General features: G+C 35.7%; 1 protein-coding gene across 1 annotated transcript in view; it reads right to left on the bottom strand.

Annotated features, from left to right (window-relative positions):
* WDR41 (WD repeat domain 41) overlaps positions 1 to 13,650 on the bottom strand; it is a 53,690-nt gene that overhangs the window by 19,615 nt on the left and 20,425 nt on the right. Inside the window, exons 5-7 of the mRNA XM_045847831.1 lie at positions 12,061 to 12,123; positions 8,134 to 8,245; positions 4,804 to 4,866 (exon numbers count right to left, since the gene is read on the bottom strand). Coding sequence (XP_045703787.1) covers positions 4,804 to 4,866; positions 8,134 to 8,245; positions 12,061 to 12,123 — 238 coding nt within the window. The remainder of the gene's footprint in view (positions 1 to 4,803; positions 4,867 to 8,133; positions 8,246 to 12,060; positions 12,124 to 13,650) is intronic.

The following is a 13,650-nucleotide window of genomic DNA, read 5'->3' as shown; positions in this document are numbered from 1 at the left end:
ACACCCAGAACTGTCAGAATATTGAACTGTATTCAAGTGCAACAACCAAGTATTTAAAGAAGCCACAATCATCTAGACAGGTAGGAGGGGCAGAGATGCAGAGATGAGGCAGAGAGGCAAGGAGATGCAGTGTTGCACAGACAGGTGGCAGCAGCAGTGGTGGTCCCACAACTACATGTGCTGGATAAAAATCAGGAGGGATACCTGGGGAGCAAGCAATCCCGGCCCCACACCAGACAGCACAGCCCAGGGGTCCAGTACTGGGAAGATAAATCCCTATAACTTTTATCTGTAAAAACCAGTGGGGGTTGAGGCAGCAGATGAAACTGCCAGATTTTCAGGAAACTTCACTTAAAGGGCCCACGTAGTCTTAAAATGTTTGCAAACCCACCACTGTAGGATTCAACACCAAGGAACAGCTGAAAAAGAGCCAGTCACATATTGGGAGTGGGTGAAGTGACTGCAAATGGGGAGAGTGCGGGGCAAAACTCTAGAAGCCAGGTAGTGGCACAGTCCCCTCTGAGCCCTCTCCCCACACAGAGCTATAAAGAGGTAAAGTGGGTTGCCCCACCCTGGTGATTACCTAAGGTTCTACCCTACACATTTTATAGGTGCTGTTTACAGGGAATCAAAGTAGCTCTACCTAATACACAGCAACAAACACAAAGTGGCTGCCAAATTGAGGAGACAAAGAAATATGGCTCAAATTAAAGAATAGAACAAAACCCCAGAAAAAGAACTAAACCAAACAGAAATATCCAATCTATCTGGTGCAGAGTTCAAAACACTGGTGATCAAGATGCTCAAAGAACTCACTGAGTACAGCAAAAACATAAAGGAAGAAATGAAGGTTACATACAGTAAGTGAAATAAAGAAAAATCTCCAGGGAAGGAAGGGAAGGAACCAGGATTCAAATTAATGATTTGGAACATAACAAAGAAATAAACATTAAACCAGAATATAAAGCAGAAACAAGAATTTGAAAAAAACAAGGATAGTATAAGAAGGCTCTGAGATATCTCCAAATATGCCAACATCTAAATCATAGGGGTACCAGAAAGAGAATAGCAAGAAACTGAAAGCTTATTTGAAAAAATAATGAAAGAAAACTTCCCTGATTTGGCAAAGGAAATAAACATACAAGTCCAGGAAGCACAGAGAGTCCCAAACAAGCTGGATCCAAAGAGGACCACATCAAGACACACCATAATTAAATGCCAAAGGTTAAAAATAAAGAGAGAGAATCTTAAAAGCTGCAAGAGAAAAGCAGAGTGTTACCTACAAAGGAGTTCCCATAAGACTCTCAGCTGATTTCTCAAAAGAAACTTTGCAGACTAGAAGGGATTGGCAAAAAGTATTCAAAGTGATAAAAAGCAAGGACCTATAAGCTAGACTACTCTTTCAGCAAAGTTACCATTTAGAATGGAAGGGCAGATAAAGTGTTTCCCATACAAGGTAAAGCTAAAGGAGTTCATCATCACCAAGACATTATTACATGAAATGTTAAAGGTACTTATTTAAGAAAAAGAAGATCAAAACTATAAATATTGAAAAGGTAACAAATTCACAACTATCAACAACTGAATCTAAAAACCCAAACAAAACAAATCCAAGCAAACAACCAGAACAGGAAAGGAACATAGGTATGGAGAATATTTGGAGGGTTATCTATCAGCTGGAGTGGGGAAAGGGAGAATGGGGGAAAAGGTGTAGGGATGAAAAAGCATAATTGGTAGGTACAAAATAGACAGGTTAAAAATAGTACAGGTCCTATACTACTGGAAAAATGCAGAAGTCAAAGAACTTATATGCGTCACCCATCATCATATCTTTAGTTATCTTCATCATATCAACTAAAGGGTAGGATTGCTGGAAAGTGAGGTATTGGGAAGAGGGGAGAAAGGGGGAAATCAGGTAACTGTAATAACATAATAAAATATACTTTAAAAAGTAAATAAATAAAATCTTTAGAAAAAACAATATTGGAGAGACTACAAAAAATTGTATTTCCTTTTGAAAGGAGCCCTCACATAGAAAAAGAGAAACTGGAATGGAACATTTAAAACCAAGGATATGGGCATGAGCTTGGTCTTGGAAACAGAAAAAGATACTCCATTTACAGGAATAAAATTTATTTTTCCATAAGGAAAAATAGCACTATATATTTATTTTGTTATAAAACTAAGTAAACTGCAGAACCTTCTTTTTTAGAGTATTATGTATTTGTATAAACTACTTTCTGACTAAAACCAACTTTTACTTCTTTTTTTAGATGATACTCTAACCAGTTGAGGCCTTAGTGTTGCTTTTATTAGTATTTTAATGAATTCACTAATTCATTCAAGCATTCAGTAAAAATCCCTAATCTATTAGCAGAAAGATAAATAAGAAAGTTCCAATCACCAAGGAGCTCAAGGGGCAAGGAGAGAACAAAAAGCAAACAGAAGCCTTTTTAAAAGGCAGTAAGTGAGCTCTGGCTGGCGTAGCTCAGTGGATTGAGCTTGGGCTGCGAACCAAAGTGTCACAGGTTTGATTCCCAGTTAGAGTACAGGCCTGGGTTGCAGGCCATGACCCCCAGCAACTGCACATTGACGTTTCTCTCTCTCTCTTTCTCCCTCCCTTCCCTCTCTAAAAATAAATAAATAAAATCTTTTAAAAAAAAAGGCAGTAAGTGAAATGACAGACATGAGATTATGACAACACAGTGGAAAAACTTCTGGGAGGAGAAGTGTTAGGTAAGCAAGTCTTTTTCCTAAGGAAAAAAAAAAATGATACTGGCACTGAGCTGTTAAAGAATAAGTCGGAATTAGCCAGTTCAAAGAGGACAATCAGTAGGAGGACAAACCTGATACAGGGTTACAGCAGAAATAAAGGCATAAAGGTGAGAACGCCTCAGGTGGGGGACTCCCAGGCAATTCAGTATTGACAAGCAGGTGATATAGGATGCAAAAGAGGCAGGAGGGAGATAATAAGATACCTGGTTTGATATGTTGAAAAGTTTGGACTTTATTGTGTAGGGTAGTGATGAACTTACATTGGTCCTCTAGGACAAAGATTTCATTCATCAGTGGCAAAAACGAGGAAAAAAGGGGCCACATAAAAGTAAATATATTCAATTTAAAGTCCTTTTCTTTTTTTTTTCTGGCAACTCTATGCTGATCTCCAAAAATCCGAACTTCTGTACTAGTCAGAAATACGAGTCTAGAAATGATTGCTTTAGACAGAGGAAGCCACTGAAGCTTTTAAGCAGGGGGGTGGCCTGCATTTTAGATAGATCTCTCTAGCATCTACTGAAGAATATATCTGAGGATCACTAAACTCTAGGAACAGTAGGCATTTGGCAAGCACTAAAGCAGAGGAGGAAAGATTTTAAGTAGGAGACTTAATCCAACATTTCAGACAAGAAAGGAGATGAGAGCCTGAATACAGCAATGCTAGTGAGGTGGAAAGAAAAAGATCAAAATATTTAGAGCAGCAGTCCTCAAAGTATGGTCTGCAGACAAGCAACCCCAGCACTACCTGGGAACCTGTCAGAACTGCAGAGCTCAGGCCCCAGTCTAGACTTACTGTATTAGAAACTCTGGGGGTAAGGCCCAGTAATTTGTATTTTTAACAAGACCTTCAGGTCATTCTAATGTACACTAAACTTTGAGAACCACTAAGTTAAAGTAAAACTAAGAACACAAAGTGATTGATCAGCTACAAGAGAAGAAAGGCAAGAGAAAAAGCCAAGCATCACTGCAGCTCAATGAATATGGGAAAACATTTCTGCAAGGAGGGCAAAGGAAAAGAAACTAAACCAAAAAGTATCATACTTACAGAAACTACTTTATGAAAAGAGAGGATAGGCACAGGGTCTAGAAAAGTACTTCTCAAACATGAATACACACAGAAAGGTCAGTTGAAGAAAGAGAAACTGCAGCAAAGCAGCAGAACATGCAGGTAGGTAATAAATGGTGAACAATTAGCTCATGTCTCACTGGCATTTGCAAACATGCCAAGTGATTGTCAAAGCAAATCTCAGGGCTGGTCTCTGGAAGACGTACCACAAGCAATATCAAATGCCCTCTGGGCTACATCAGAAAAATTCTTCAAGAAAGAAGTAGCTTTTAAGAAGCATATTTACTCTAATAATTTTGGCACTCAAATTCCATTCCCAAGGCAGTTAAACACAAAACGCTTCCTTCACAGTGGGCTCCCTGGCAGTAAATGAACTTTAGCCAACAGTCAAAAGCTAAGAAGGTGGCCTTCGAATGTTCATAATCAATATATCTACAGAATTCCACCTGCTACCCTTTTTCTTATGCTATCTCACTGCTCTTAAAGAAATGGCATAAACTCCCCCAAAGAAAATGGGCGCCATTCTGGCTTCCTGAGGCAAAAACTCCACAGTTTCTACCTCAGTGAATTCCCCAAATAATTCTCCTCCAATCCTCCCTACTCAGAGTTTTAGTTTCCAAAATGATGACGGTCGCTTTACATGGTTAATTTTTTTTGCTAAGTAAGTGTAAGAGTATGGATCAGCAACAAAGAGAGCTATGGGATGTAAATGGCCTTCTCTGGCATAAGAGGAATGGGTTACCTTGCCTCACTTGGCTATGTTAGAACAAGGGCAGTACAAAAACTGACCTAACATCTTGAAATTGTCTAGGTCTCCATATCACTTCAACAATCCCAGGAGGCCAACACTGGGGTGAGAGTAGATGTCCCTTAAATAAAATACCACTTAGTCTTACCAAAATGCATGTACAAGTTCTAGTTTAATAAATTTTTTAAAAATAGAAAAAAAAAGTCACACTCACTCAGTTCTTTGCCAACTGCTGCCACGACACAATTCTTAGGTATTTCAATTAAAGCACTGATCCCTTCAAAAATACATAAAAATATAAACAAATTATTTTCTTCATGTATTACACGTAAAACAAAAACATTCTCAGTTTTATGTCAATCATTTACTATAAAAAAGAGTAGTCACAATAAAGCACACACAATTTACCATGTCACACTTGCTTATACACAGAAAATGATTTTGTGAAAATAGGTGAGCCCTGCCTGGCCAAGTGGCCCAATTGGCTATAGTGTCATCCCATACACCAAAAGTTTGTGGGTTTGATCCTCAGTCAGATAGCGTACAGCAACCAATTGATGTTTCTCTCTCTTTCAAATCAATAAACATATCTTCGGGTGAGAATTAAAAAAAAATGTAGGTGAGACCTTTGGAAGACATTATTGATCTATTAAAGGTAGAATATACTCTTTGAACATTTTTACTATTATGGTGAACTTATTTACCATGGATCCCTTAAGATAATCACCATTGCTCAAATGAGATGTGAAACTGACATTTTCCTTAATGTAAATTTAAGAATTCAGAATGGGCTCCCTGGCAGTAAATGAGTTAGCCAACAAGTCAACAGCTAAGAAAGTGGCTTTTAAATAGCTGGTTTATAATCAATTAACACACTTACAAAATTCCTTGTATTACTGGAATAATCTTATTCAACATTCCACCATAATTCACTTATCTATTTAAACACAGAGTTCCAAGTACCTTTTTATAGCTGAATTATGAAATGATTATAGCTGAATCATGAAATGCAAATTAGGAAAATACTCTACTTGTTTGCTTTACCTTCTCACCCATCAAAAGACTAGTACTCTTGCCGTTTGGGGAGTAATTCTCTCTGAAATCTTTTCTCCACATAGGGTTGTTTTAACAGTATGTTTTGTAGTTCCCGAATTCAAGGAGGAGGTGATGGTAGAGGAGGGCAAAAACGAAGAGTTAGTGGCACAAGATAAAAAAGTGAAAGAGAGACGAAAGCACAGGAAGAGCACAAAGAAGAGAATTCTATATGCAGGGGAGTTCATTAAAAAATGCTTATCAAATTACCTGTGAAGTGAAAATAACGGAAAGTCAATAATTCAGAAGTGGCAACTTAATATACAGAATCACAGAACTTATTACTGGAAAAGGCATGGATGCCCTGTCTTTTAGTCCAAGGCTCTTTCCACTGCATCATACTAAGAGTAGCTTTGCTTATTTCCAAATATGGAATAAAAGCCCTGCTAGCCCATACAAGAAACAAGGCTTATGAAAGGAGTTTCATGAAATAATGTTCTAACAGCAAGCACTGCTAACTACAAGGAACCCTGTAAGTTGGAAAACACAAATCACAAAAAGCTCACCAATGGTAACATATGTGGTCTTTTCAAAGCTTTCCAATAGATTCTCTCAAAGAATTCTGCTATCTCGAGTCACTGATAAACAGGACATTACTCTGACTACTGAATGAACAGTACTCAAAGGTACCTTGCAAAATAATGGGAGATTACAACAATAATTATTTTCATTAACACACAAAAGATTATTTTTAGCCCTAATTTCAGTATTTCATGACATAGTTACAGGCATTCCTTGTTTTTTTGCACTTGCTTTACTGAACTTCGCAAGTATTGTGGGCTTTTTCTCTCCGTTTTACAAACTGAAGGTCTGTGGCAACCCTGCACTGAGGAAGTCTGTCAGCACAATTTTTTCAACACCATTTGCTCACCGCATGTCTCTGTGTCACATTTTGGTAATTCTCCCAATATCTGGATCTTTTTCATTATTGTATTTGTTATGGTGATCTGTGACCAGTGATATTTGATGTTACTACTGTAATTGTTTGGGGGTGCCCCAGGTAAGACAACATTAATCTGTAAATGTTGTGCATGTTCTGACTCCACCAACCAGCCATTCCCTGTCTCTCTTCCTGCCCTTGGCCTCCCAATCCCCTAAGACACAATACTGAAATTAGGCCAGTTAATTACCCTACAACTGATTCTAAGTGTCCAAGTGAAAGGAAGAGTAATGGATCTCTCACTTTAAATCAAAAGCTAAAAATGATTAAGATTAGTGAGGAAGACATGTAAAAAACTGAAAGCCAGGCCTCTTGTACTGGTTAGCCAAGTTATGAAATGCAAAGGGAAAGTTCTTGAAGAAAATTAAAAGTGCTATTCCAGTGAACATACAATTAATAAGAAAGCAAAACAGCCTATTGCTAATACAGAGAAAGTTTTAATGGTCTGGGGAGAAGATCAAACCAGCCACAACATTCCCTTAAGCCAAAGTCTAACCCAGAGAAAAGCCCTTAACTCTCTTCAACTCTATGAAGGCTGAGAGAGGTGAGGAAGCTGCAGAACAAAGGTTTGAAGCTAGCAGAGGTTGGTTCATGAGGTGTAAGGGGGGACAGCCATTTTCATAACATACAAGTACAAGGTGAAGTAACAAGTGCTGATGTAGAAGCTGCAGGAAGTTATCCAGAAGATCTAGCTAAGATAAGTAATGAAGGTGGCTACACTAAACAGCAGATTAGCAATTAAACAGCCTTCTATTGGAGGATGCTGTCCAGTACTTTCACGGCAAGAGAAGAGAAGTCAGCCTGGCTTCAAAATTTTGTTTTTAAAGATTATAATTTTTATTTTTTAGAAAGAAGGGAAGAGAGGGAGACAAAGAGGGAGAGAAACATTGATGTGTGAGAGAAACATCAATTGGTTGCCTCTTGCACACTCCCAACCAGGGACCTGGTCCACAACCCAGGCATTGCCCTGAGTGGGACTCAAACCAGTGACCTTTCAGTTTGTAGGCAGACATTCAACCCTTGCAGGTATCAACATGTTCATCAAACTCAGTTTAAGAACATGGTCCATGAGCATATATGAAAAGGTTCTTCTTGACCACTTTTGAGAAATTCTTTAAAAAAATTATTTATTTTTAAAGAGAGGGGAAGGGAAGGAGAAAATGAGGGAAAGATTGATGTGAGAGAGAAACATCGATCAGTTGCCTCTCATATGCACCCTGACTGGGAATCAAACTGGCAACATTTTTGCTTTGCGGGATGATGCCCAACCAACTGAGCCACGCTGGTCAAGGCACTTCTGAGAAATTCTGCTGGAAGCCAAAAGGGAGTCTTCCCCTTCCAATTTGGGATGGAAATATTTGTATATTTTATACAACCATTAACCAAATTGGAGAAATATGGCTACATGTTATACTCATAACTACAAATTCCCCTTCTTTGCTCATGGAAAGTCTCTAAAGATTCACTGCGTCTTTCAGAGTCTATGAATCATGATTACCTTGATTTTTTTACCTGTATCAGAAAGGTGACCAGTCTTACACAGGAGATCTAATCTTCGATTCCACACACACAGGTCATTCCCACCAGAGAGCCAAACATCTAGTCTCTGAAGAACAGTTAAACACTGCAAAATTCATGTGAAATGTATGTCAGTTTAGAAGTTTTATGCATTCCTTGGTGGTTATAAAATATGTTCCAACTCATGTACATGTTTTTACATGGACACACGTTTTCATTTCTCCTGGGAATACATAAGAGACTGCTGGGTCAAATGAATAACTCTAACATTTTTAGTATCAAACTATTTTCCAAGATGGGCATACCATTTTACAATCCCAACAGAATTCCAATATCTCTATAAGGGATAGAGATATCCTTATCAACAATAATTATGTCTTTTAGGTATTACCCATCTAATATACATGAAATAGTATCACATTATGGTTTCCACTTGCATTTCTCTGTCTAATGACGCTAAGCTTCTTTTCATGTGCTTATTGGCCATTTGCATATCTTCCTTGGAAAAATGTCTTTCAACTTCTTTGTCTATTTTTAATTGTGTTGCCCTTTTATTTCTGAGTTGTAAGAATTTTTCATGTATTCAGGATACAAGTTCCTTATCAGGTATATGATTTGTAAATATTTTCACCCATTCTGTGAGTCGTCTTCCACTTTCTTGATGATGTCTTTTGAAGCATAAAAGCTTTTCATTTTGGTGAAGTCCAATTTCTCATTTTTTTCTTCTATTGTTGTGCTTTTGCTGTCATATCTAAGATTCCTAACCCTAGGTCACAAAGATTTATTCCTATATTTCTTCTAAAAGTTTTATAGTTTCTGTTCCAACATATTTGTCTTATATCCACTTGGAATTAATTTTTGGACAAGGCATAAAGTAGGGATGCAATTTCATTATTTCATATGTGGACATCCAGTTGACCCAGCATTATTTGTTGAAGAGATTAGTCTTTCTCTTATTAAAGGGTCTTGGCAGCCTTGTCAAAAACCAACTGACCATATATGCAAGGTTTTATTTCTGCCCTCTAAATTCCATTCCATTGAACTGTGTGTCTATCCTTACACCAGTGCCACACTGTCTTGATTGACTACAGCTTTGTAATAAATTTTCAAATTGGGAAGTTTGCATCTTGTGACTTTTTTCTTTCTTTTCAAAACAAGATTGTTTCAGCTATTCTAGGGTCCTCTGCACTTTATATGAATTTTAGGATCGAGGAAGGAAAGGAAGGAAAAGAAGAAAGAAAGAAAAACAACCTACTGGCTTTGGGTGAAGACTGTGTCCCACCTGTAGATAGGCTAGTGTTGAAATCTTAACCATATTAAATCTGATCCATGAATATAGGACGTTTTTCTGTTTACTTAAATTTTCTTTAGTTTCTTTCAACAATGTTTTGTAGTTTTGATATACAAGTCACCTATTACTTCTTAAATTTATTTCTAAGTATGTTACTCTTTTGGATGCTATTGTAAATGAATTATTTTCTTAACTTCATTTTTGGAATGTTCACTGTTAGTATATAGAAATATAATTAATTTGTATACTGATAATGTATCCTGAAACTTTGCTAAATCCACCTATTAGTTCTAATAGGATTTCCTATATAAAAGATCATGTTGCTTGTGAATAGAGACAGTGTTATTTATCCATTTCCAATGTGGATGCCTTTTGTTTTTTATTGCCTAATTGCCCTGGGTCAGAAGCTCCAGTACAACATTAAATAGAAATGCCTTGTTTGTTCCTGACCTCAGGGGGAAAGTATCCAGTCAGTCTTTCACCGTTAATACAATGTTAGCTGTGGACTTTCATAGATGCCCTTTATAAGGCTGAGGAAGTTCTCATCTATTCCTAGTTAGCTGAGTATTTTTATCATGAGGGGTTCAAGTCTGCCAAACGCTTTCTCCACATCTACTGAGATGATCCTGTTTTCTGTACTTTTTTCTTACTATGGTATATTGCATTGACTGATTATTCAAAATATTAAACTAAACTGTTTCTGAAATAAACCTCACTTGGTCATGGTGTATATCCTTTTTATATGTTACTAGATTTAGTCTGCTAGCATTTTGTGGAGAATAATACACTGCTTTTGTTACTTAAGATTTTATCATTAGAATTTTCCAAACTCTTTACGTATTCTTCTAAAATATCATATCTACTATAATAGTGTCAAAATTTAGAAAAAAGAAAAGAAAGAAAGGAGCCAGTTAGAGAAAGACAAATACTATATGATCTCCCTATATGTGGAATCATTTAATGAACAAAATAAACTGGCAATGAAATGAAATGAAATGACATAAAATGCCATTTTTAGTATATATTATCTACCATATTTAACTATTTTGTTGTAAGACATTTAGGATAATGCCAATCATCCATTTATAAAATATATTTGTAATACACATTTCTATTCATAAATCTCTGCCCCAGTTTATTATTTCCTTGAGAGTTTTCTAGAAGTTGAATCTCTGTGTTCATTCATGTAATCATTTTTTAGATTTATTCATAATACCAAACTACCTTCCAGAAGATCATATCAATTTATATTCTCAACAGCAATAAAAATGCCAATTTTCACCACCTCCTTACTAATACCAACCCTTATAAAAACTTCACTGGTTCAAAAAATAAATTAATAGTATTCCTTATATGTATTAGAGATCTGAATTTTTTAAATAAATTATTTGTTCAAAAACAATTTAACCACTGAACTAAAGCAAGCGAAGTGCTATTTTTAACAATTTTTAATGTGAAACAGGATCATAGCAAGAGTAAATACAACTATCTGGCTAATTAATATTACAGTAAAAGCCCCTTATAAAATACTTTCACCAGACTGGAATTTTATTGAACAGTCCATGAAATAACAGCTCACAAAAAAAATTTCCCCAATATACTAAATTTTTTCCCCTTCCCTGCACCTTCAGTTCATGTGTTTTGTCTGAAATCTAATGAGCTCAGACTGAAAGCAAGAGTATTTTTAAAGGAATTTAAAAGGGGGATCTTTCAGATCATATAAAGCATAGAGATTTGATGAATTCAATTCTTCAAAGACAGTACACTGTTAAATTGGATACAAGCATACAGTAAATGGTACTTCCTTGCCCATAAACTTTACTAATAATTAGAAGAGCATCATAGCATGAGATGGCTACCAGAGATACTGCCTGTTAGGAAAAAAAAATACATTGACTATTGGCACAGAACAATTCTCTTTACATTTTTTAAGCATTGGCTCCAATTTAGAGATCAGTTATCTTTAAAGGAAATGAGGAAACATTACTTGACATTACTATCTTTCCCCAAACTTGCTGACATTATTGAAAAACAGTGATACTTTCTTAGAACATTTAAGGTAATTTCTTCTGTAGGAATCAAAGTAATCAAGTGTTATTCAAGTTTGTTTCTCCAACATGTAGAAGAGTTCCTTTCATGTAATAAGGCCTAATTAATAATAGTATAATGAATGAAAATAGTAGCAACCACTTAGCTCCATAAAATTCTGTTTGGAATTAAGTAATGGACATGTCTTATCTGTATGACCTTACAGAAAGCAGAGTGCGAGGGACAAATAACTCCAAGTTTTTAGTTCCAAGTACAATATAAAGAAAGAGACTAGCTGCTGCTATAGAGTCATTCTGCAAGCAATGCCGCTTTCTACAATTACCCCCTAAAAACAAACTAGGTACTACCTTTTCCTTATCTTGCTACAGAGATTTGCCCCTTGCTCTAATTTCAAAGTCAAATATCCTAGCATTTAAGATATAGACTAGTAAAAACCTAATGCTTAGGAGAATCAAGTAACTGTAATTACATCTGGAAGGAATAATTTTTAAAACCCACAAAGGTAATTTCATCAAACTTACTAAATAGTTTTTTCTCATACAAAAAGATTACCATCATAAAATATCTGCTTAAGATTTTACCTTTACAGTCGACTGGAAGCACGATACTTTCTGAATTTGTCTGCCAGTATCACAATTCCATACCTATATTTCTGTTAAGAATTAATTTCTAAACAGAATTTTCAAATCTTATTATTAACTTTCCTAATAATTCACAAATGTCACACAGAAAATAAAGCATAAAATATGACGAGTTTATAATACTTCAAAAATTAACTCATATAGTGAATTATCAACTAAGCATAGCAGCTTACAATCTAAAATAAATTTCAGGTAAATTTTACTAACTATTTGAAAATGCCAACAGAAAGGATGATCTGAAAACTAAGTCTTTACAAGCATCAGATATTCCAAGTTTAAATTTTAAGGGTTATTCTCCAAAATGGTCTATCATAATCTAATAAGCATTTAACATAAAGTGTTTATATTAAAAGTTAATATATCCATTAATTAATATTTACTGAAAGCTCTCTCAACGTGCATGGCATAACCTACTACTGTTATCCCGATTCAAAAAAGACAGTAACGGCCCTAACCAGCGTGGCTGGGCATCATCCTGAAAAGCAAAAGGACACCAGTTTGATTACCAGTCAGTGCACATGCCTAGGTTTCGGGTTTGGTCCCCAGTTGGGTCACATACAAGAAGCAACTGATCAATGTTTCTCTCTCACATCAATGTTTCCCTTCCTCTAGTTCTCCCTCCCTTTCCGTCTCTCTAGAAATAAAATCTTTAATTAAAAAAAAAGACAGTAACAGTATATTCCTATTACCTGTATATATGTTTAAAATAGTTAGAGGACCTATCAAAAAATGCCCAAGGTCAGTCTGACATAAAGAACATGATGATTTTCAAATTTTTCACACCATTTCCTATGGTAAAATACTCATGTTACATCATGTCTGAGAACACGTTTACATAGTAAATGTATATGTATATACAAACATTTAAGACTATCACTTGGGAATTAATGAAGCATTTAATTAATGAAGTTAGCATTTAATTAATGAAGTTAGTTAATAGTAAAGGCCAAAGCTGAGTTATCTGAGAATTCACCTGAATAAAAGAACTACCAACAAAGAAGCCTAGAATTATTTTCAAGTCATTCAGCAAAGGAAGAGAGTCTATACTATCATTTACAGGTAAAATTTATATTGATACTATCCCAACTACTCATCTCTGTACTGTAATTGTAACTTTAATAACTGACTCTAAATATTATTGTAGTTCCGTAGGAATGGTCTAATTTAAAAAAATGCATATTAATTGTTTTGCAGAGATTATACTGATACTGAAAACTAAACAAACAAAAAATAGAGCTTTAGTCCATAAAATATTTGCCTCAATAGCGCAGTAGCAATAAAGCTACTCTGACCTAAAAATGAGTGAATTTTATGTCCCTATTTACATAATACTGTAATCCACAAAATTTACCACTTATTTATTTGAGCAATTTTGTTTTCAATTGGGGAGCAATCTAAATTTCAGACTGGGAAGCAATCTAAATTTTTTCAGCAATTTTAAATTTAGATTTGAGGTGGTGATCTTTGAACAATCTGTCTGTAAATTATTTCAGCTGATAATGCCGTATTAAGTATGTCATAAAGTACGCC

Source organism: Phyllostomus hastatus, unplaced genomic scaffold, assembly GCF_019186645.2.
Source record: "Phyllostomus hastatus isolate PE091 unplaced genomic scaffold, TTU_PhHast_1.1 phas_contig_58, whole genome shotgun sequence".
Lineage (NCBI taxonomy): Eukaryota > Metazoa > Chordata > Mammalia > Chiroptera > Phyllostomidae > Phyllostomus > Phyllostomus hastatus.
This window is presented reverse-complemented; position numbering and strand designations above follow the sequence as displayed.